Source organism: Bos taurus, chromosome 3, assembly GCF_002263795.3.
Source record: "Bos taurus isolate L1 Dominette 01449 registration number 42190680 breed Hereford chromosome 3, ARS-UCD2.0, whole genome shotgun sequence".
NCBI lineage: Eukaryota > Metazoa > Chordata > Mammalia > Artiodactyla > Bovidae > Bos > Bos taurus.
In genome coordinates this window covers 22,650,377-22,673,428 of record NC_037330.1, presented here as the reverse complement: position 1 = coordinate 22,673,428, position 23,052 = coordinate 22,650,377, and the positions used below count along the sequence as shown (strand labels likewise).

General features: G+C 44.4%; 1 protein-coding gene across 1 annotated transcript in view; it reads left to right on the top strand.

The window, feature by feature from the left end:
- LOC616149 (neuroblastoma breakpoint family member 4) overlaps positions 1-22,516 on the top strand; it is a 28,811-nt gene extending 6,295 nt beyond the window's left edge. Inside the window, exons 4-14 of the mRNA XM_024990001.2 lie at positions 200-251; positions 4,508-4,722; positions 5,933-5,984; positions 6,860-7,074; positions 8,023-8,074; positions 8,721-8,896; positions 9,936-9,987; positions 11,070-11,236; positions 14,871-15,098; positions 17,283-17,482; positions 21,377-22,516. Coding sequence (XP_024845769.1) covers positions 200-251; positions 4,508-4,722; positions 5,933-5,984; positions 6,860-7,074; positions 8,023-8,074; positions 8,721-8,896; positions 9,936-9,987; positions 11,070-11,236; positions 14,871-15,098; positions 17,283-17,473 — 1,400 coding nt within the window. The 3' untranslated portion in view covers positions 17,474-17,482; positions 21,377-22,516. The remainder of the gene's footprint in view (positions 1-199; positions 252-4,507; positions 4,723-5,932; positions 5,985-6,859; positions 7,075-8,022; positions 8,075-8,720; positions 8,897-9,935; positions 9,988-11,069; positions 11,237-14,870; positions 15,099-17,282; positions 17,483-21,376) is intronic.
- The last annotated feature ends 536 nt before the right edge of the window (positions 22,517-23,052 follow it).

Genomic DNA, 23,052 nt, shown 5'->3' with positions numbered 1-23,052 from the left:
GATCTACCAGTTTAGAAACAGACTGCCTGCTGGATCAGAAATCCATGCTTGGGCAGTTGTTTAAAGACAATGCATTAAAACTTCCATACAGTACTAACTCATACATAGATATTTATGACTCTGTGACCATATGAGTCCCTGTGATTGTAGTGGGTGAGGTGACTAGAAGCTGACTGGACACTACTGATTTTGTTTGCAGAAATGTATGAAGATGAAGAGGATGAACAAGCACAAGAAAAACTAACCCCCAGGTAACAATTAACTATCAGTTCAGTTCAGTCACTCAGTCATGTCCGTACTCTTTGTGACCCCATGGACTACAGCACACCAGGCCTCCCTGTGCATCACCAACTCCCGGAGTTTACTCAAACTCATGTCCATCGAGTCGGTGATGCCATCCAGCCATCTCATCCTCTGTCGTCTCTTTCTCGTCCCTCCTTCAGTCTTTTGTAGCATCAGGGTCTTTTCAAATGAGTCAGCTCTTTGCATCAGGTGGCCAAAGTATTGGAGTTTCAGCTTCAACATCAGTCCTTCCAATGACTATTCTGGACTGATTTCCTTTGGGATGGATTGATTGGATTTCCTTGCAGACCAAGGGACTCTCAAGAGTCTTCTCCAACACCACAGTTCAAAAGCATCAGTTCTTCGGTGCTCAGCTCTCTTTATAGTGCAACTCTCACATCCATACCTCACTACTGGAAAAACCATAGCCTTGATTACATGGAACTTTGTTGGCAAAGCAAGGTCTCTACTTTTCAATATGTTGTCTAGTTTGGTCATAACTTTTCTTCCAAGGAGTAAGTGTCTTTTAATTTCATGGCTGCAGTCACCATCTGCAGTGATTTTGGAGCCCCCCATAATAAGTCTGGCACTGGTTCCACTGTCTCCCGATCTGGTCCCATGAAGTGATGGGACCAGATGCCATGGTCTTAGTTTTCTGAATGTTGACCTTTAGCCAACTTTTTCACTCTCCTCTTTGACTTTCATCAAGAGGCACTTCAGTTCTTCTTCACTTTCTGCCATAAGGGTGGTGTCATCTGCATATCTGAGGTTATTGATATTTCTCCTGGCAATCTTTATTGCAGCTTGTGCTTCGCCCAGCCCAGCGTTTCTCATGATGTACTCTGCATGTAAGTTAAAGAAGCAGGGTGACAATATACAGCCTTGACCTACTCCATTTCCTAAATGGAACTAGTCCATTCCATATCCAGTTCTCTAACTATTACTTCCTGACCTGCATACAGATTTTTCAAGAGGCAGGTCGGGTGGTCTGGTATTCCCATCTCTTTCAATATTTTCCACAGTTTGTGGTGATGCACACAAAGTCTTTGGCATAGTCAATAAAGCAGAAATAGATGTTTTTCTGGAACACTCTTCCTTTTTCCATGATCCAGCAGATGTTGGCAATTTGATCTCTGGCTCTGCTGCTTTTTCTAAATCCAGCTTGAACATCTGGAAGTTCACAGTTCATGTATAATTGCAGCCTGGCTTGGAGGATTTTGAGCATTTCTTTACTAGCGTGTGAGATGAGTGCAATTGTGGAATAGTTTGATAATTCTTTGGCATTGCCTATCTTTGGGATTGGAATGAAAACTGACCTTTTCCAGTCCTGTGGCCACTGCTGAGTTTTCCAAAATGCTGGAATATTGAGTGCAGCACTTTCACAGAATTATCTTTTAGGATTTGAAAGAGCTCACCTGGAATTCCGTCACCTCCACCAGCTTTGTTTATAGTGATGCTTCCTAAAACCCACTTGACTTCACATTCCTGGATGTCTGGCTCTAGGTGAGTGATCACACCATCGTGGTTATCTGGATTGCAAAACTCTCTTTTGTACAGTTCTTCTGTGTATTCTTGCCACCTCTTCTTAATATCTTCTGCTCTGTGAGGTCCATACCACTTCTGTCCTTTATTGAGCCCATCTTTGCATGAAATATTCCCTTCGTATCTCTCATTTTCTTGAAGAGATCTCTAGTCTTTCCCATTCTATTGTTTTCCTCTGTTTCTTTGCACTGATCACTGAGGAAGGCTTTCTTATCTCTCCTTGCTAGTCTTTGGAACTCTGCATTCAAATGGGAATATCTTTCCTTCTCTCCTTTGCTTTTCGCTTCTCTTCTTTTCACAGTGATTTGTAATGCCTCCTCAGACAGCCATTTTGGTTTTTTGCATTTGTTTTTCTTGGGGATGGTGTTGATCCCTGTCTCCTGTACAATGTCACAAACCTCTGTCCATAGTTCATCAGGCACTCTATCAGATCTAGTCCCTTAAATCTGTTTCTCACTCCGCTGTATAATCATAAGTGATTTGATTTAGGTCATACCTGAATGATCAAGTGGTTTTCCCTACTTGCTTCAATTTAAGTCTGAATTTGGCAATAAGGAGTTCATGATCTGAGCCACAGTCAACTCCCAGTCTTCTTCTTGCTGACTGTATAGAACTTCTCCACCTTTGGCTGCAAAGAATATAATCAATCTGATTTTGGTGTTGACCATCTGGTGATGTCCATGTGTAGAGTCTTCTCTTGTGTTGTTGGAAGAGGGTGTTTGTTATGACCAGTGCGTTCTCTTGGCAAAACTCTATTAGCCTTTGCCCTGCTTCATTCTGTACTCCAAGGCCAAATTTGCCTATTACGCCAGGTGTTTCTTGACTTCCTACTTTTGCATTCCAGTCTCCTATAATGAAAAGGACATCTTTTATGGGTGTTAGTTCTAGAAGGTCTTGTAGGTCTTCCTAGAATTCTTCAACTCAGCTTCTTCAGTATTACTGGCTGGGGCATAGACTTGGATTCCAGGATATTGAATGGTTTGCCTTGGAAACGAACAGAGATCATTCTGTCATTTTTGAGACTGTATCCAAGTACTGCATTTCGGACTCTCTCGTTAACTCTGATGGCTACTTCGTTTCTTCTAAGGGATTCTTGCCCACAGTAGTAGATATAATAGTCATCTGAGTTAAATTCACCCATTGCAGTCCATTTTAGGTCGCTGACTCCTAAAATGTTGTTCACTCTTGCCACCTCCTGTTTGACCACTTCCAATTTGCCTTGAAACATGAAGCTAACAATGCAGCTTCCTATGCAATATTGCTCTTCACAGCATCAGACCTTGCTTCCCATCACCAGTCACATCCACAAGTGGGTGTTGTTTTTGCTTTGACTCCGTCTCTTCATTCTTTCTGGAGTTATTCCTCCACTGATCTCTAGGAGCATATTGGGCACCTACCCACCTGGGGAGTTCATCTTTCAGTGTCCTATCTTTTTGCCTTTCATACTGTTCATGGGGTTCTCAAGGCAAGAATGCTGAAGTGGTTTACCATTGCCTTCTGCAGTGGACCACATTTTTGTCAGAACTTCCACCATGACCCTACACGGCATGGCTCATAGTTTCATTGAGTTAGACAAGGCTGTGGACCATGTGATTAGATTGGGTAGTTTTCTGTGATTGTGGTTTTCCATCTGTCTATCAGGAGCTGGTAATGTGTAGGGAAAATATGGACAGGGTCACACAGGAACAATAAGTACCTCAAGAGAGTCACATGCCGGAAGTGCTTATGGTGTAATTGACTTCACTCAACCCACATGGAAATGTCCCTGTAACTTGGTTGTCTGCTGTCTCTGTGCTACTTGTATGTGTGACCCAAGGCGAATGCAGCACCCTTAGGATTTCATATACACACAGAGAGCGTCTGTTCTCTTCTAAAGCAAGTCCAAGTGAGATAAATATTTGTACACAGTTGTCTTAGATCCTTGGAAGGAAGGTAACTAGCAACGGAATTAGTAAAGAAGCAACTAGAAAAATTAAACACCAGGACAACTGTCCCAAAAAAAAATTGGTAGTCTGTGACAATAGTAAGTGAAAGAGGCCTTGGAGGACTTTCAGTTCCTAAAGCGAAGGTAGTAACATCTCAGAGAGTCTATAAGCTTTAATATCTACATTCACTTCACTGTGCATACTCAGTTGCTCAGTTGTTTCTGAATCTTTGTGACGCCCACGGAGTGGAGCATGCCAGGCTCCTCTGTCCATTGCATTTTCCCATCGAGAATACTGGATGGAGATTGCCATTTCCTTCTCCAAGGGATCTTCCTGACCCACGGTTCGATGCCACATCTCTGCATTGGCACGCAGATTCTTCACCACTGAGCCACCGGGGAAGCCCTTATTCACTTGGCTACTTCATCTTAAATTCAACTAGGACCCGGGGGAAGCACTTGGTGTGGAAGTTCATTTGTGCTTCCTGTTCCTGAAAGGACCACCCTGGGATGGTTGAGTCTCCTTCCTCATCAGAGGTTTGTGGCCAGTATGTAGGGTACCTGCTTTTCCCCCTCTCCCATCCCCAGACAGACACACTCTGCTTCATATAAGAGAGGACAGTTCCTTCTCTCTTTAAGGGGCCTGCTCCTTTCCTCTCTGTGACCACTCCCCATGCCTCCTGTCAAAACCAGCCAGAATGGCTTGGGGTCAGATCTTCTTCATTTAATTTTCTGTCATTCCTTTCCCATCTGACACAGCATGGAGCTGCAGGAGGTTGAAAAGAGGGAAGTGCCTGAAGAATCCAAGGATGAATGTGGTTTGATGCCTTCAAGTCTCCAAGGAAGTTCTGACAGCCACCAGCCTTACAGTGATGACAAATTTAAATTTAATGAACTGGAAGTAGACCTTGGTCAGGATGGAGCGTGTGGTTGCTCTCATGCTAAAGAAGATGAAATTCCAACCAAAATCTCAGGTAGCCCCCATATTATTTCTCCTCACAAGCTCTGTAGACCAAAGAAGGTCATCTCTGAGGACAGGTTGCATAGACACATCTCAGTTGAAACCAGGAAAAAGGGTCTATTCTGGAACACAGACATCAGGTGGGTCAGGGAGCTTGCATTCTTCTTTTTGCTCCGGGCTTGTCTCTGTCATCCTGACCCCAGTGTCAGGCATTTGACCCAGATCACTTGTGACAACTCTCAACCAACTCAGCTGGAAATCCACAAGAGGGGTCTGTCAGAACTAGTTTGGAGCCAGTGTGTTGTTCCCTGCAATGATCTAATTTTTGTAAATGTTCCTGGCCTCTCCACAAATGATGACAGACTTGCCTCTTTATAAGGAGAGGTGATTTCCAGGTTTTGTTTTACTGCTCTCAGCCCCAGTCTCCCTTTTCTCGATGTTGGCAGGTCTTAGCTAAGATGTTATCTGACACCAAGACAGAGACAACTGTACCACTGCCTTGCTTGGATGTTTCCATGAAGCAAGGCTGGGCTCTGGCAGTTCCTCCAGCTTCAAATGCCATGGTTTCTGTGTAGCACCAAAGATTCCTTTTGATTTGAGGGTTCATACAATTCACTGGGCTTCCCTTCTGGCTCAGATGGGAAAGAGTCTGCTCGCAATGCAGGAGACCCAGGTTCAATCCCTGCATCATGAAGATCCTCTGGAGATGAGAATGGGACCCACTCTAGTATTCTTGTGTGGAAAATTCCATGGACAGAGGAGGCTGGTGGGCTGTAGTCCATGCGGTCACAAAGAGACAGACACTACTGAGTGGCTAACGCTTTCACAATTCCCCTGTCACTCTAGTCTCAAGTATAAATTCCTCTAAACCATCAACAACCACATAATCTGATGGGACTAAGCAGTACTATAGAAACAATCTAGAAAATAACTCAGCTCATTTTCTAGCATCTCTGTGGAAAATACATTTTTAAGTGCTTATACAGACTCAGAACAAAGGATGTTGGGAGAGATACCAGATCAAGCAGCAAATTTCCTCAATGGGTCTGGATGCAGTCCAGTCTAATTCTCATAAGACTTAAGTGTCCTAGAATATCTTTGCTAAAGAATTATGTTCTTACAATGAAAATATTAATGTCCTTGTTGTATATGTGTTTACTGAGTAGATACGTGTGAGGTCTGATTTGCTTATTATGACCTGCTGTCTCTGAATTTCCTACTAGACAATGAAAATGATCACAAGCAAGTGAGTGGACAAGAGCTCACATTTCCCAGGTAATTTGAAGATCTGTGGGCTGTGAATGTCAGTGGTGACAGCAGGAAACCTCAGATCAGAGAAAAATAGAAAGTACTCTGTGTAACTCTTTCATCTATTCATTTGACTGCAATTATCTCATTCACAGGGTTGTCATTTATGTTTCTCAAGTTTGTGCATTTCAGTTTTTTAATCCTTCAAGTTTAGCAGTGGACAGTGAGCTGACCCAGGTGGAATAACTAAACCTGGGATTCCCGTACTCATGAGTTTTCTCCTGAGTGGTTAAAGGAGGGGGAGATCCTATGGGTCTTACACTGGTTTGGCATCAGCCTGCTGCTAAATACTGTATTTCAAGGGAAGAAAATAGAACGATATTCATATTACAACAAAATATTGAAAAAATAGTTCTTGAAGGCAGAATGTCTAGTCTATAACTCCTTTTTCTCCAACTCTGAAAAACTGATTTTGAAGCTGTATTTGTGCAAATAAAAATTTTAATTGAATGGAAGAGTCCAAACTCAAACAAAACTTTAACTTCTTAAAAGCTGTGTTCACTTGGACACAGGATATCCAGATCAACACAATGTGTGCAGAAAAGTCTGAACCACTGTCCCGGTCCTCTGTGTGTGCTGGGGGTCAGGACGTCAGCGTGCAGGGAAAATCCGTCTCCTCCTTCAACCGCTGGTTGTGTGCCCAGTGCCCAGAGTACCTGCTGGCTCTCTCCCACCCCATGGCAGCCACCCTCCACTCCACATCAGGAGGAGTTACTTCCCTCCTTAAGGGGACTGCGCTTTTGCTTTCTGTGACCACTCCCAATGCCTGTCATCAAAATCAGCCAGATAGCGTGGGGTCGAATCCTCTCAACCTTCTGTCATCCCTTCTCCATCTGGTACAGCGTGAACCTGCAGGATGATGAAGAGAAGGTGGTGTTCCAGCAATCCCAGGATGAGTGTGTTTCAGTACCTTCAACTCTGCGGGAAGGTTCTGCCTGCAACCAGCCTTCCAGTGATGGGGAATTTGCATTTGATGAAGAGAATGTGGCGTCTGCCGTGGATGGAGCCTGTGGCTGCTCTCAAGCTGAAGAGGATGAAATTCCAACTGGTCTCCCAGGTAGTCTTCAATGTGTCTGCTAGTCTACTCTGGGAGAATTATCCCCTTTGATAGACCCTGGGCTTACATACTGAAGCCTGATTTGAACCAGACTCTATATCTGCATTTAAAATAAGACATTCTATGAACGAACTTCTCTAAGTTTCCTGTCATAGTGGTCCCTGTGGTAAACCACTCTGCCCAAGGCGGTTCTGCCAGACACACGTGTACCTCGGCAGTCGTGGCACAGGAGGTGCCTCTCAGGCTTCCTAATTTTGAATGAACCTCTTATCTCACGTGAAATGCTTTAATTTTCATTTCTGGGTAATGTCCCTGAGTTCCTACACCTGTCCAAGGCTGTTGGCATTCTTGTTTATACCTTTGGAGATCTCACTACTTTGGTTCACTTCTATCAACCCATGGTCTCTCTCTTTTCCTTTGACTTACCTTGTTCGAAGTCTTCTGAAACCAGAAGGTAAGCCACACTGTCTTCTTTGGGTATGTTTCTCTGAGGTAAGGCAGGGCTGGAACTTCCAACCTGATGAATGGCCGCTGTTTGCAGCTTTGAGATTCATTTGACTTGATGGTGTGTGGGTTCCACTCCCATTATATCTCAGTGTGTAATCACTTATCCCATTAATAAACAACATTTCAGATGAAAAAAGCCTGAGTGTTATAGCAGGCTGTGGATGTAGCTAAGTTGTTCCCCAGGAACTGTGGGGAAAAGGATGTATTTAGCTGTTTGCACAGACTCAGGACTAGGATACTCTGCCAATGACATATCATATCAAGGACATTCATCCAATGGCTCAAGAAGGAAACCCAGTGCCTTCTTATGAGGCTCTTTCTAGGGCCTCCTGTATTATTTCTGTCTCAATAGCCTGTTACCACATTGTGAAGACAGACACAGGATTGGGCGTTTTTGAAAGGTATTTGCCTGATATAACTCTTCTTTTAATTTATTTGCAGAAAACCAGAATGATCACGATGACCTGAAAAGCCCAGAGGTGGTTGCCCCGAGGTAAGTTTGCATATCTGTGGGCTCCTATACAGTGATGACATCTGCAGACCTCTGATCCAGGGAAAAACAGAAAGTGCTGAATATATTGTGTCGTCACTTTTGCCCACCACTATTATCCTATTTCATAATGTTCTCTGCTTTCACTGTGGTACTTCTATTGTTTCCCATTTCTTATTTACTTGTCAAGTTTAAATCCCAAGTCCGTTGACCCAGGTGAACTAAGTCAGAGTGCTGTTTTTGCACTCAGTTTTTATATCAGGTGTGGTTTACAGAGTGAGATGCATATCTGCTTTCTGTTTGGTGTTAGCATGCTGGCATGCGTGCCATAGTGATGTCAATGCAATGTGAATGGAAGTGTGAGAGCCAGTGTTCTCTGTCCCTGTATGTGAGGCGTGACTGTACCATCAGAGGGAATTCAGTCTGTTCATCAGCCTGTTATTTGGCCAGAACACTGAGCACCTGCTGCTCTTTCTCTCTTCTGCCCTGTAAAACCTCGCTGTGTCTCACGCACAAAACAGAGTTTTCTCTCTGTAATGGATCAGACCCTTGACGTGCTTCACCACTCAAACATTCCATCGAAACCAGATAGGACTCTACAGTTTCTCCTCAGTCTTGGCTTAATCTTTTGCCCCCCCTCCCCGACCAGGTTCAGCAGACAGCTGCCACAGATGAGAGAGAATGGTGTCCCACGGGACTCTCTGGATGAATACTATCTGACTTACTCGGTTCTTCCTGACCTGTCAGACTCCTTCTGGCCTTATAGGAGCAATGCCATCTTCTCACCTGAGGACGTGGATGTCTCTTATGCCCGGGATGTAACCAGTGAGTATTTTCTTGTGATAGACCTCCACCTGGATGCCCAGGTAGACTCTGTATTCTTTGTACTCCTTGCCTCTGGGGTGCTGAGATTTGTCATCCCTGTTGGAAGCTCTGTAGACGTGATTTGAATCAGACTCTGTGGTAGAGTTTTAAGTACAGACATCAGGTGGGTCTGGGAGCTGTGCTGTCTTCTTCATTCAGGTGAAGCCTATGAGTCAGGCCCCAAGTTAGATCATGGACCCACGGCTGGTGCGACACACTGACTCACTTGTATGTGTGCAGGGGTCCGGAGATGACTGTATTTTTCCTGATTCCTACGCAATGTCTCCACTTGCCCACAATGCTCCCATTTCCATACCCAGTTGTCCCTTGAACTTCCGTGCCTTTCCAGAGATGCTCACAGCCATAATTATTTGTTGCTTCCCTGGTGTCAGTGCTGTCATCCCCAGGGTTTGTCTCCTCTAAATTGCTTGTCTTAGCAAGCCAATCATCTGGACCCCAGGATGCAAAGAGCCCTCCCATCACCTTGCTTGTATGTTTCCATGAAGCAAGCCAGAGCCCTGGCATTTTCCCACCCCATGAATGACTGAAGGTTCCATGTAACAACTAGGATTCATGTGATTTGAGGTTTTCTTCATTCCACTCATCATTCTGCTAAGGCAGTCAGTATATGATGAGAAAAGCCTGAGTATTACAGTATTCTGCCAGAATGCAGGTGGGCTATTCCCCAGACTCTGTGGGGAAGATAAATCTTTAACTTTTTACTCAGTCTTGGAAGAGAATACTGTGGTGAGGATATACCAGGGCAGGGAGATCTTGCCTGATGGGTCAGGAAAGCAAACCAAGGAGAGACTGAGATCCAATTTGAGGCATCTGGAATATCCTTCTTAAAAGCCTATCATCAAAAAAAAAAAAAAAGCCTATCATCTCACTGCTGATATTGTTGTCCCTGTGGCAGAATACTGGACACTGGACACTGGATTATTAATTTACACAGTGAGATCTGCTAAGTGTTTCTCAACTTCTCTGAATTTATCCATAGAAAATCTTGCTGATCTTGAGGACGAGGAAGATCAAGACATCATCTCTTCTAGGTAACCATGGAGAAACATGGGTCTAACATCAGTGGTGACACCTGGTCATCTCACATGCAGGGGAATCGGAAAGTGCTGAACATGCCTATTTCTTCCATTCAGACAACCACAAATTGTCCCTGTAACAAGGTTGTCTGTTTTCACCCTTTATGAATCCCTCTCAATTATAGTAAATTGCAGTCAGTTGCAGAGAAGGCAATGGCACCCCACTCCAGTACTCTTGCCTGGAAAATCCCATGGATGGAGAAGCCTGGTAGGCTGCAGTCCATGGAGTCGATAAAAGTCGCTCAGTCATGTACAACTTTTAGCGACTCCACCTTCACTTTTCATTTTCATACATTGGAGAAGGAAACAGCAACCCGCTCCAATGTTCTTGCCTGGAGAATCCCAGGAGGTGGAGCCTAATGGGCTGCCGTCTATGAGGTCGCACAAAGTTGGACGTGACTGAAGCGACTTGGCAGCAGCAGCAGCAGTCAGTTGAAGCAGGGCTACTGATCAGCCACAGGATTTCTTGTACTCCTCTGTTTTCTCCTTTTTATTAAAACCAGCATGTGATACTTATCTGCCTCTGCCACTCTGGGTTATGACCTTGGCAGGTATTTCACGGCACGGAAAGTAACTAGGAAAAACAGTCATGTCACATTGCATACTTGAAAAATTGGTCTTGCAAACGCAAGATATCTAGGAGTCTATTATGCTGCCAGTGCTGGTGTTCATTTGTATGCAGCATGTAAATTTCAACAAAACTTATGTTGTATTTGAAGTCACCTTGATGTTCTGAGGACGTGTGTGACATGACTATGTGTCCTGGGGTGGCTCATCTCCTTCCTTCTGAACTCATTTCGTCTCTGTGCTCAGAGCATCTCATGCTCACTGTCCCTCACTCTCTTTCCCTTTGCAAGCGCCTTCAGGCCCCAGATGGGAATTGTGGGTCAGGGGGATTGTTGTACCTCCCTCTAAGGGGACTCTCCATTTGTGTTTTGCAACCTGTCCCTTAACCCTCCCATCAAAACCAGCTATGGCTCCAGGTTGACTAATTCCTCTTGTTTAACCATGGGCTCTCCCAACCCCACAAATCTCAGTGTGGAGCAGCTGGTGGTAGAAGAGAATGAAGTCCAGCCGGACTCACTGGATGAATGTTATCTGGCTGCTTCTGTTGGCCATCATCTGGCAGGCTCCTGTCATCCTTATAGAAGTGCCTCCTTCCCAACAGAGAGAAGAGAAGTTTTCTTGGCTCTAGATGTAAACGGTGAGTACTCCCAGGCAGCTTCTTAGGCTCAGGTTGATTAGAACTATGTTCTCAGTTTTAATTTTTAGAAGGCATCACGAGCCTTTGCATTCTTCTTGCCCCAGACTGCCCTCTGTCACCTGAACTCATCTCATCAGCACAGCCTTGTGGTAGCAAATTAGACCAGAGAAGGCAAGTGGAGGGATAAGGGCAGAATCTCAGCTACCACTGTCTCACCTGCAGGAATTTGTGTAACAGAGCTCTTTTTATCAAGATAAGAATCCTTATAGTCATGAAATTTTGTTGCTAATTTTATTTCTTGAATAGTTTCTGGCAAGCTCTCTGACTTTGCATTCATGATTGCAGTCTGCTCCATATTTGTAATGCATGTTATACTGTCCCCAGCTCCCAATTCTTACCCCTGGGCTGCCTACCTCCCTCTGAAGCATTTAGATACGAGATCCTGAACATCAAATCTGCCTATGCCCTGTAATTTCCAGGAAGCCAAATATATGTCTGTGTTGTTCCATCCTCTAGAAATTCCCGTGTGTTTCATCCTTTATGCAGCAAAAAGGAGTCTTCCATGTGTGGGTTATAGTTTCAATGTTTTACACAATCTCAGTGGTATAATCTCATGGAAACTATCCATAAGCTGTGTATATGATAGGGGTATTGACCTAATTTATGAGCCAGGTCTCCTTGGGTAGCAGTTCATAGGGTGTGGAAATTAAAACCTAGTATGAAATCCTTTGGGGCTATTTTTTTTACTTTTTCTTTAGGAGATGCATTTTTATTGTTAGGAATTTGACTCATAAGATCATCTTGATAAATGAGGAGAAACTCCATTATGTATCAGACTATATCTGACTTCTTTAAAAATGATATTGGGCATATAAATGCTGTCCGTCAGTCATTTGGTGCCTTTTCACATTGGAAGCAGTTTCTTTCTTATTTCCCATTCTTCCCTGAGGAGCAGAGAAGCAAAGGCTTTCTCAGGATCACAGTAGTTCACAAACCAGAAAGGGAACACACGGTTATTGTGTGCCTGTTGTCTGCCAGGCTGCTTACTAAGCGAGCTCCAAGTGCACCACAACCCCTTCAGCCTCCCAGGCACCCTCTCAGGGAGCTGTGGTGCCTCATGGTGGAGCCGAGGGCACTGAGGCTCAGCGAGGTGCCTTCACTTGCCCTGGATTCCGGGCCACTGGCAGGTGGGACACTGACCTCTCCTGGGCCTGACTCCCTGGCTCTGGCTGTGTCCTCTCCTCTCAGCAGTTGGACCATCAGTGACTAAGAGAGGATGTTGCTCACCTTTTCCTTTTTGCCCTGAACCAAATCATTTGCAACTATCTTAATCTTCAACAGAAGTTGCCAGAGGGCTGCAGAGAACCCTGTGGTCCCTCACTCAGATCTGCCAGCTCCCAAACCCTCTGTGCACTCTGTCCCGAGACCAGAGCCCGTGGCTCCTGCAGCCCCTCCAGGTGGAGCCACAGCTCCACAGGGCTCTCTGGAGAATCAGCCAGGATGAGAGTCCGTGCCTCTCCCCACCTCCTGCCCCCAGGTCACCTGCTGTCATGACGGGTCCAGGTAGACTTTGAATTTGGCTGTGCTGAAGCCATTAAAAAACTGTGGAGCTCTATCTCAGAAGCACTGACAGCCGGGTGTGGGTTCCTGTGAAGAGGATGAGTGAGGCTCAGCCTTGTGTCTCAGATGTGTGTTTGTGATGTGTGTGATATGGCCCAGGCCTGGGAGTCCATTGTTCACAATGGGCCAGGGAAGGCCACATCCCCACAGATGGATTGAGATGAGTGAATAGAATATCTAATCTATGCAGGGATCCATCCTGTGTCTTGATTCTCATGATAACCCGAGGACAGTGTGGATAGCTATTATGCAGCCATGTGGGTGCAAGTCATCAGCTCTACCCCGTCCTCTCTGTACAAGGAGAAACCCTGCAGAAACAACACAAACACTTGATTCTTAAATTACAAGTTGATCTTCTATTGGAGGCTTTCCCCCACACTAACAATAATGGGCAGTATTGTTGATGTTTGATAAAATGTTTGGTTATTTTATATTCTGTCAATGCAGAGAATATTCAAAGCATAGCTTATAAAAACCCATTCTCAAGAAAGGACAAATAAAATTAGATGATGAAATTACACAATGATAATTAAAAACAATCCTAGACATTGATTCAAAATAATATTAGAGAATAAGAGGATACGTAGTTTTGACAGTTCTTTCAACCACCAAACATTGTACAAGGATTTACCCTTCAGCCCAAATGAATTATCATAAAATCTGATTAAGTGTCCTAAAATATGATGATTAGTGATTAATGAACTTTGCCTAGTGAAATATGAAGGGCACACCAGACTGAGAGAAGTGCTTCTGGAGAAAGCCCTGGAAGCTCACAGAGGCTCCTGGTACAGGCCTGGGGTCAGAAGGGGGCCAGCCTGAGTCCTGGGAGGATTTGCAGTGGGAGTTGTGGGAAGTGATGTTGCAGAAGAAAGAGGGACTAGAAGACAGGAGCACTGGAAAGGCGGGTGAGGAGGTTAGATTTGTGTAGCAGGGAAGGGAGGATGAATTTCCGTAAACTGAGGGGCATGTGATGAAACAGGATTGGGGGGTGATAAGACAGGTGAGCTTTGAGAGTGTGGAGAGGACTGAATCAGAGAAAGCAGTTAGAAGGAGGTTGGATGAATCTTTGATGAGAGTCAGACACAGATGCTCTCTGGAAGACTAAGAGATAACAGGTACATGAGAGACAGTTACAGAAACACACCTTGTGAGGGGGCGGATGCATAAGCAAGAGGTGAGAGGAGAGCCCCCCAGCAGTGTAGAGCAGCCCTGGGGGCCGTGACCTCACATGAGCCTGACCTGGACCAGATGAGGGTACGTCACGTCTTTGGTTAGCCCATGTTCTGAGGATATGTACTCATTTCACAGTAGAAACATAAGCAGATTTCATTAGCAGCACTGTCCAGGCACCAGTGGAGGGACGTGTATTGAAGGAGTATACGTATATTATCTCTCTAAAGAGACACAAAGGTGTTCCCAATAGGGTCTCAGCCCTCTCCCCCACTAGTTCTAGTTGCTAATACCATCCATCCCCACTCTGCCCCATGTGGGAATAGAGTTTATTCTGTATATACATGTATGGGTGAGTGGAAGGGTAGACAAAATTTCAAGCAAGGAAGTTCAGAAGTGTCTGGAATGTACTGTATTTTCTCAGCTCAACTTCTAGTGGTACCTGAAGCCTTCAGGCCAAATGTCTCTCCCTGTTCTTTTATTCCTGTGGGTATATATTAACAACTCTTTCTCCCCCATGCCTAGAGGCCTGTCTAGAACCTTCTCTCTAGGCTACAAGACTAAGGCTAATAACAGAATAAGAGGCCTGACCCCCTGTGTCACCCAAACCCTCTAGACTCAAGTGGGTGATTTCTCATTTCAAGAAATTGCAGCCTAGCCCCTGCCTTCTCAGCACCCCAGTCACAGCCATAAATATGGCATCTTCTTCACACTGACGTCTGCCTTTGCTGTCTGGGGTATTGGGTGGTTTCACTCATGGGCTGGGACAGCAGAAATGGGAGTCTGGGAGGGCTTAGCAAGGAAAAGCTTCCACTGGTCCTACTGAACCCTCTTTTACTTTCAGGGGACACCTGGGAGGACTGTCACCGGGGACCTGTGAGTTTCCCAGGGTCAGAGGTGCCAACTTCACAGGCACAGCTTCAGGAAAGCACCCATGTGACTGACTGTCTGCAGTGGCAGCTGGACCAGCATTTTGACTGTGGTGACAGCAAAGCCATGCTTGGTCTTTCTTCCACCAACTGGGGCTTTACCTCCAACCCTGATTCTGGAAACCAAGGACCACTCTTTCTAGGTAAGAAAGAAAAGGGGATTAGGAAGCTCTGGTCCATGTGCTGGTCATCACAAAGCTGTGGGTGGAGGAGGCAGTGGTCTTCTCCCACGCCCACTGTCAGCCCAGTTGAAACCTGTGAGACTCTAACAGTGTCAGGTGATCAAGAGCCTGGGACTTAGGACCAGCTCAGCCTCAGGCCCTGGTTCGGAAAATTCTTGCTTGTTTAACTGAGCCAAGTTATTTATCTTCCTAGGTATTTGCTCTGTCCCTCATCTGAACTCTTGAAAAATTCTATCTCCTTTGCATATTGTTGGGAATCTTAAACAATATAATGTCCAGGGCATCTGATTCGCTACAATTTGTTTGATAACCACTATGAATATATAATATCTAAGTATTGTGTCTTTCTGGTGCTTTAACACTTACAAAACGATTGCACAATGGTTGTTTATGGTAGCATAAGCTTTATAGTCTCCACTTTTTCTAGACCCCATCTTCCCTGGCTTTCGGAGAAAGGTAGCTTGTCCAATATTTTCCTCTCCTTTCAACATCCGTCATCAAGGCAATTTACTCTGTTGGGTGCTCTCAGTAACAGTGTATTGGTGGTGGTTTAGTCACTAAGTCGTGTCCGACTCTTGTGACCCCATGGACTGTAGTCTGCCAGGCTCCTCTGTCCATGGGATTCTCCAGGCAAGAATACTGGAGAGGGTTGACATTTCCTTCTCCAGGGGATCTTCCCGACCCCGGAATCAAACCTGGATGTCCTGCCTTGCAGGCAGATTCAGCAAGAATAATTCAGCAACACTGTATTAGCAACATTCAATAGGGGTGTAAACACTGGCCCTGCAACTCAGTCCCATGTTTGCTTTTCATATCCAGTTTCTTTTCCTTATTTTTCCCTCATTTTAAAATAAAGGGCGACCCTCATTCTTGAAGTGCACCCATCAGTCTCTTTTATGACACTCCATTTAATTCATTCTTTCCACTCATCTCCATGTCAGTCTCCTCTGGGTCCACCTCTGTTCAAATTTCCTTAAAAGAGCTTCCAGACCCTCACATCCATTTCATCTGGGACATATTCATCCTTACCCTCCATTGCTCTCCACATCCTCCACTGGAGCCTGGCGCTACCTGGCGCTCATCCCCCAGGCTGTGGCCTCATCTGAGGAATGAGGAGAGACCCACGTCCTCAGGTGGAGCTGAGATGAGAAGGAGCCCCCTTGTGGCAGCATGGAGAGTCTCAAGGAAAGCGCTCAGGGAGGGCAGGGATGCAGAGCCTGACAAGAGCCACTAGGTCTCGTGGTGTTTGTTGTCTTCTCTTCCCTCTCGTCTCTCCTTGTGCTTGGCCTCCCACATTCCCAGCCAGGACTGAACCCCACTGGCTCAGTCACTGTTTCCTGCTCACCTTCCATGGAGACCTGAGCAGGAATCCAGGCTTCACAGCAGATTTTGCAGCCAAGGCTAGTTTTAATGCCCTTTACTTTCACACCCCTTCACACTGTGACTCCCACCCGCCCCCCGCCATATCTCCTAGTTCCTGTCACCAAACAGAGTTTCTTGCTCATTCTTCTTATTTTTCTATTTTCTTTTCCAAAGTCAACTCATCAGGAAGCCAACAGAATGATCCATTCAATAGCTCGAATCCTTCATTCATTTATTCCATCACAAACACACTCACTTGTGAGGTTTCTTCCATTTTATCATATTGTCTATGCCTTATTTTAATTATGTATAATATCATATGTAGTGTGTTTACATTATATGAAGTGTATATTGATGCACATTTAAAAGTTTTCCAATTTAGACTTCCCCACTTCTTTTCTCTCATGAGGTTTTCCTTCAGCTTTGACTTTGCTTCATCTCTTCCCTCCCAACAGTACAAACTGCATCCTGTAGGTGTTTCTTGCCTCTGTCTTTTCTACCTAGGAATTTTTTGTTGTCATCCATTTCATTTTTCTTGCTCATTTATGGCATTTGGAAAGATGTTTGCCCTGTGGCACACTTAACAATACTGGGTAGTATAAGGAAAGTCAGCAAAAAAGAAAACACAAAAATATCTCCATGTCTTCACCTACCCATGGGCTTTCAGATGACCTTTCATGTTCCTGCACACTTTCTGTACCTGATGTCCTTCTTGGGTGGAGGAGTGAGTCTTTGTAAATCATGAATAACAATGGATCCTGTTGGCTGTGGTTTTATCTTCAGAGCTGGGTGCTTCCATCAGCATGAAGAACCCTCCCAAGCTGCAAGGTGAGGGCTCCACAGCAAGCACACATGAGCATCCAGTCTGCAACAGGATTAAGGGCTTAAGTGTCCTGAAACAGAAGAGCATCAGAAGAAAACTGCTGTTTGGCAAGTGGAGACTAGCCTGCAGATTCCCTGGCCTTCAAGCGTAGGGTACAGAGGTAATCCCATGCACTTCTTCCTTATGCTCTTGATCTGTTATGGCTCAATCTCCCACTAATTTTTCTCTTCCTCGTTTATTCACTCAACAGCTGACACTACCTCTGTGTGGTCTTTCCTCTCTTTTGGGGGCTGCCACCCTGCAGGGCCCTTGATCTCAGTGTCGTGTTTCCACTCTGACCTCTACTGTTTCTTCACTGCTACCGTCCTCACATTCCCTCTGACCTTTTGTATTAGCCACAAGGAAGCCCAGATCCATGGTCCTCCTCATCAGAATAGCAGCATTTAAGCCTCTGAAAACGCTGGCCTTAAACCACACACATTCTCCGTCTCTTCACCTTACTTTCCCCACCCCTGCCTCCACGTCCACTGCCTCTTTCTTCCAGGATCACGTCATAAGGAATCACTCGCATGTGAGTTGGCTTCTGGAGAAATGAACCTAGGACGGCCCTTAACCCTCAGCTTTTCCACCTGAATAAGAAATGCCAGAACTGAAGGGAAAAGCCTTGATTACTAAAATAAAATAAGAACCTGGGTCATAGGTGGGCATGCTGGACTGGCCCGAGTCATGATTCCCCTCAGCCTCTGATAGGCGGAACTTTGCTAACGTGCAGGGGGCTTCCAGGACCTCACTGGAGCTGGCATTCGGTGGAGGGCAGTAAATGGCCCACTAAAGGATATCGGGGAAAAGGAGATACAGAAGCCAGGTTTTCAAAATACACAGAGCATGAGATGGACAGGCATTCAGACCTCTCCAGTTTTACTCACATTATTCCTTCTCCATATTAGTAAAAGCCCAGAAAAATGAACTGAGTTGAAATCTGAGGCCAGGGAATGTAGGACAGCATTATACTGAATTAACTTTGGGCCACATTTATGAAGACCCAGGGAGCTACACAAGAATACGAGATAATCATTGCTTCAGACAATCCAATTGAGAAGGCCAATTATTTATATGCGAGTAACAGAGAAAGACCAAAAAATCTTTAGGCCAGTGGAGAGACGTCCATATTGGACTAGAAGGAGGAAATAAAAAGAGTGGTGTGAAATAGTGTAGGTCTAGTGAGTAGTTCTAAATCATGCTATTGTAAAATGAAAACGGATTGAGTTTTGAGCTAACATGAATGCCTTAACCCAATCCATTGAAATTCTGATTTTAAAGTTCTGGGGATGAGGTTTGGATATCAGTATCTTTCAAAGCTCTGCTAATATGCATCAAGGATTAGAAGCACTGTGGGTCTGATAGGATATAAGTAACCAATATGGCAGTGGCCTATGAGTGGCTGCTTCCTAAAAAAGCTGAATATCAACAATTAAGGGAATTTGCATTCTTCTCTCAACAGAACTATTTGTACAGCCTGAAGAAGATAAAAGAGAAAAAAGGAGACGTAGATAGTTAAGTTAGATATATAATCTCTCTGTTTGGATTCAAATTTCTCACAATTTTCATAGTGCAAGATTTAAAAAAAAATTACATAGAACCCAAAGTATAAAATTGACCCTCCCCTTGCCATAAGAATAAAATTTAGTATTTCCTCTTCTGCTGTTAAAATGCAACTTGCAGTTAGCTATTCACTAAACATGTTTCACAGACTACTAACTGGCTCAGAACAGCAGGTTCAACAAATTTTTTTTCATTGAATATATTCTTTATGCAAAAACCCCATAATGAATATTAGGCCTTATCCTGCTATAGTTATCCTTTTACATACCCTTCTATCAGTTCAGTTAAATTGCTCAGTTGTGTCCAAATCTTTGCGACCCCATGGACTACAGCACGCCAGGCTTCTCTGTTCATCACCAACTCCCAGAGCTTGCTCACACTCACGTCCATTGAGTAGATGATGCCATCGAACCATCTCATCCTCTGTCGTCCCCTTCTCCTCCTGCCTTCAATGTTTCCCATCAGGGTCTTTTCTAAGGAGTCAGTTCTTCACATCAGGTGGCCAAAGTATTGAAGTTTCAGCTTCAGCATCAGTCCTTCCAATGAATATTCAGGACTGATTTCCTTTAGGATGGACTGGTTGGATCTCCTTGCACCCCAAGGGACTCAAGAGTCTTCTCTAACACCACAGTTCAAAAGCACCAATTCTTTGACACTAAGCTTTCTTTATGGTCCAACTCTCACATCCATACATGACTACTGGAAAAACCATAACTTTGACTAGATGGACCTTTGTTGGCAAGTCACGTCTCTGCTTTTTAATATGCTGTCTCAGTTTATCATAACTTTTCTTCCAAGGAGTAAGTGTCTTTTAATTTCATGGCTGCAGTCACCATCTGCAGTGATTTTGGAGCCCAAGAAGATTAAATATCTCTCTGTTTCCATTGTTTCCTCATCTATTTGCCATGAAGCGATGGGACCGGATGCCATGATCTTCGTTTTTTTGAATGCATAGTTTTAAGCCACCCTTTCACTCTTCTCTCACTTTCATCAAGAGGCTCTTTAGTTCCTCTTTGTTTTCTGCTATAAGGGTGGTGTCATCTGCATATCTCAGGTTATTGATATTTCCCCTGGCAATCTTGATTCCAACTGTGCTTCATCCAGCCCAGCACTTCGCATGATGTACTCTGGATAAAATTAAATAATCGAGGTGAAAATATAAAGCCTTGACATATTCCTTTCTCAATTTGGAACCCGTCTGTGTTCCATGTCCAGTTCTAATGATGCTTCTTGACCTGCATACAGGTTTCTCAGGAGGCAGGTAAGGTGGTCTGGTATTCCCATCTCTTTAAGAATTTTCCATAGTTTGTTGTGATCCACACAGTCAAAGGCTTTGGCCTAGTCAAGAAAGCAGACGTAGATGTTTTTCTATGTTTTTCTATACACTAGCATAAAATACTAGGAGAGACTCTTTCTTTGAGAAAAGTTTGAGGAAAAGGTGATGAAAATTCAGTATAACTAAACTGAATGCTCTTTCACTTCAGAGTTTTATTTGTGTAGATGTCAAGGATATTCCTAGAAATGCCTTAAGGTAGATCCAGCATGAAATGAAATCACCTTCATAGCATTTTGGTGTCCATGGGATGCGAATGGCTTGAGACACAGTTACACTCCCTGCTCTCTTTTTGCTAATTTTATTTTGAGTTTCCCCCCTTTCCATTCATTCCTCAGTCTCTTTGGAGCAGGATTTCCCTGGAAAGCCTTATTCCTGTCCATGAGGATGACCAAACAGCCTCTATTAACTGTTGACTCCTCCAGATTGGAGATTTCCTCTTCTCCTCTCCCTTCCTGCAAATGTATAGGAAGGACCTTGTGGCCTGGGTTGTCAGTAACAAGTCATGTGGTTTTGGATAGTCCTTAGATCCTTGAAAACATAGCTCCTCCTCTGTGAATTATGGAACTGGACTTGGATTCGTTCTGAGGTCCCTATGGGTGCTCACAATCCAGGACTCTCTGGTAGCCTGCTTCTCCTCCTCAGAAGGCAGGATGAAGAGGTAGAAGAGGGTGTCTTTCTCAGTTGAGGGTCCTCTGCTCCCATAGCAGTCTGTTTCTAATTGTGTATGAGGGATGCTCGGCATGTCCATCCCTGAACATGTGGGAAAGTGTACAGATGAAGGGGATTCAGGGGTGAAATGACTGTTGAGGATTGAGTGGTGGGAGTCCATTTAAGGCTCAGAAGCAGCTTTGAGCTGAGATATCACCAAGCAAGGTGGGGTGAGGACTGGGGTCCTTAGATGCTGCACCACAGGCTGGATGAAAGTTTAGGGAGCTATTCCTTCTAACTCATGGATCTCACTTTTCTCTCCAGCCAGCCTGTGGCTCTCCCTTCAGCTCGTCCTGTCAACAGGAGCTCTGTCTGCCCCTGGCCCCAGTCACCATGTGGCCATCCCTCCAGGCTCAGCAGGACCTAACAAACACTCACGTTTCTTCTCTCTCTCTCTGTCTTTCACAGATACCAATTATTTTAGGAACTAAGAAAAGATATTGTCAAGTTGAGAAACCACACTATAAAATTCCCTTTTCCATTTGATGAAAAACAAAATCTACAACAGCAACTCAATTTAAACCTCAGCAACACTGGAGGGATCCTTTCCTGAGAATGAACATCCCAACCAACAACCACTCTCCACACCCCAAGGGACAGAATTGATGGGAGTAATCCCAGTCATCAGCCTCGGAATGTAATCCTCAGTAAGGTGATCAATGCTTTGATGGACACACAGTTTGGAAAGACCTTAACTCTTGCTCCTCTAAATATCCATCCTCCACACACCAGCATGGGAACAACTGCAAGAAGACAACATATCAACCCGGTCACTCTTTGCCACCAGATGGACTGTGCTCAAAGCATTTACTATGCATTGTTCTCGCTGAAAGTGTTCATCCTGTGTTTAATGTTGAGGTAGATATCAGATAACTGCAGAATTTAGACCTTTGAACCAGACAACTGGCCTGTCTTTCTTCAAACAGTCGATGTTTGCACCAAAAAGACAACAGAAAGGAGAAGAGATGTTTTAGGTCCCAAAGAACTAAGAAGATTGTGTTACTTTATTTCTTTAGTCCTTCGGAACCTCAAACATCTCCTCTCCTTCCTGTAGTTGTCTTTGATGGTCGTGACATTGACTTCTTTGCAGAGGATAGGTCAGTTGTCTACTCAAAGGTCTACATTTCGCAGTTGTCTGATCACTTCCTCATGATTAATTCGGGTGAACCCTTTTTGCCAAGAACACCGTCTAGTGCCTGCTGTGAGCTTCCTAGTGCAGCCTGTGGAGGCTGAGCGTCCACTTCACCTGTCACCACTATTATTATTCCAGCATTGAACACTGTTATGCAGAGGCTTGTAAGATCCGTTCACTGAAAAGACAGGTTTTTGTGTCTGTAATGAGTAATTTGATTAGTGGTATTTTGAGAGTGTATGAATATTGTATTATATGAATATTGTATTATATGATGCTCTTTCTGTAAAAATTTTACCGTCCTTTATTGATCCCTGATGTGTGTCAGTTATCATATCTGTGGTATTGCCAGCTTTGTGCTGTGGAAAAGACAATCCCTACCCCTAACACATTATTAAAAATGTTTTTGAGTTTCACTGTGGACTCATGCTTTTTTAAAATTCACTGTTATATTCCATTATTTTCTTACATTTATTTTTAATTGGAGGCTAACTGCTTTACAATGTAGTGTTGGTTTCTGCCATACAGCAGTGGGAATCAAACATAAGAATAAATATGTCCCCTCCTTCTTGAACCTCCTTCCCACCTCTCCCCCATCCACAATCCATTATTAACATGATTGATTTTATTAATATCAATACTCTTGTTCTCATGTGCCATGCTGTGATTAGTTGCTCAGTTGTGTCTGACTCTTTGCAACCCCATGGACTATAGCCCGCCAGGCTCCTGTGTCCATGGGGATTCTCCAGGCAAGAGTACTGGAATGGGTTGCCATGGTCTACTTCAGGGGATTTTTCCAACCCAGGGATCGAACCCAGGTGTCCACCATTGCAGGCAGATTCCACCAGGGAAGCCCAAGAATACTAGAGTGGGTATCCTATCCCTTCTCCAGGGAATCCTAGAAAACCAGGAATTGATCTGGGCTCTCCTGAATCGCAGGCAGATTTTTTAC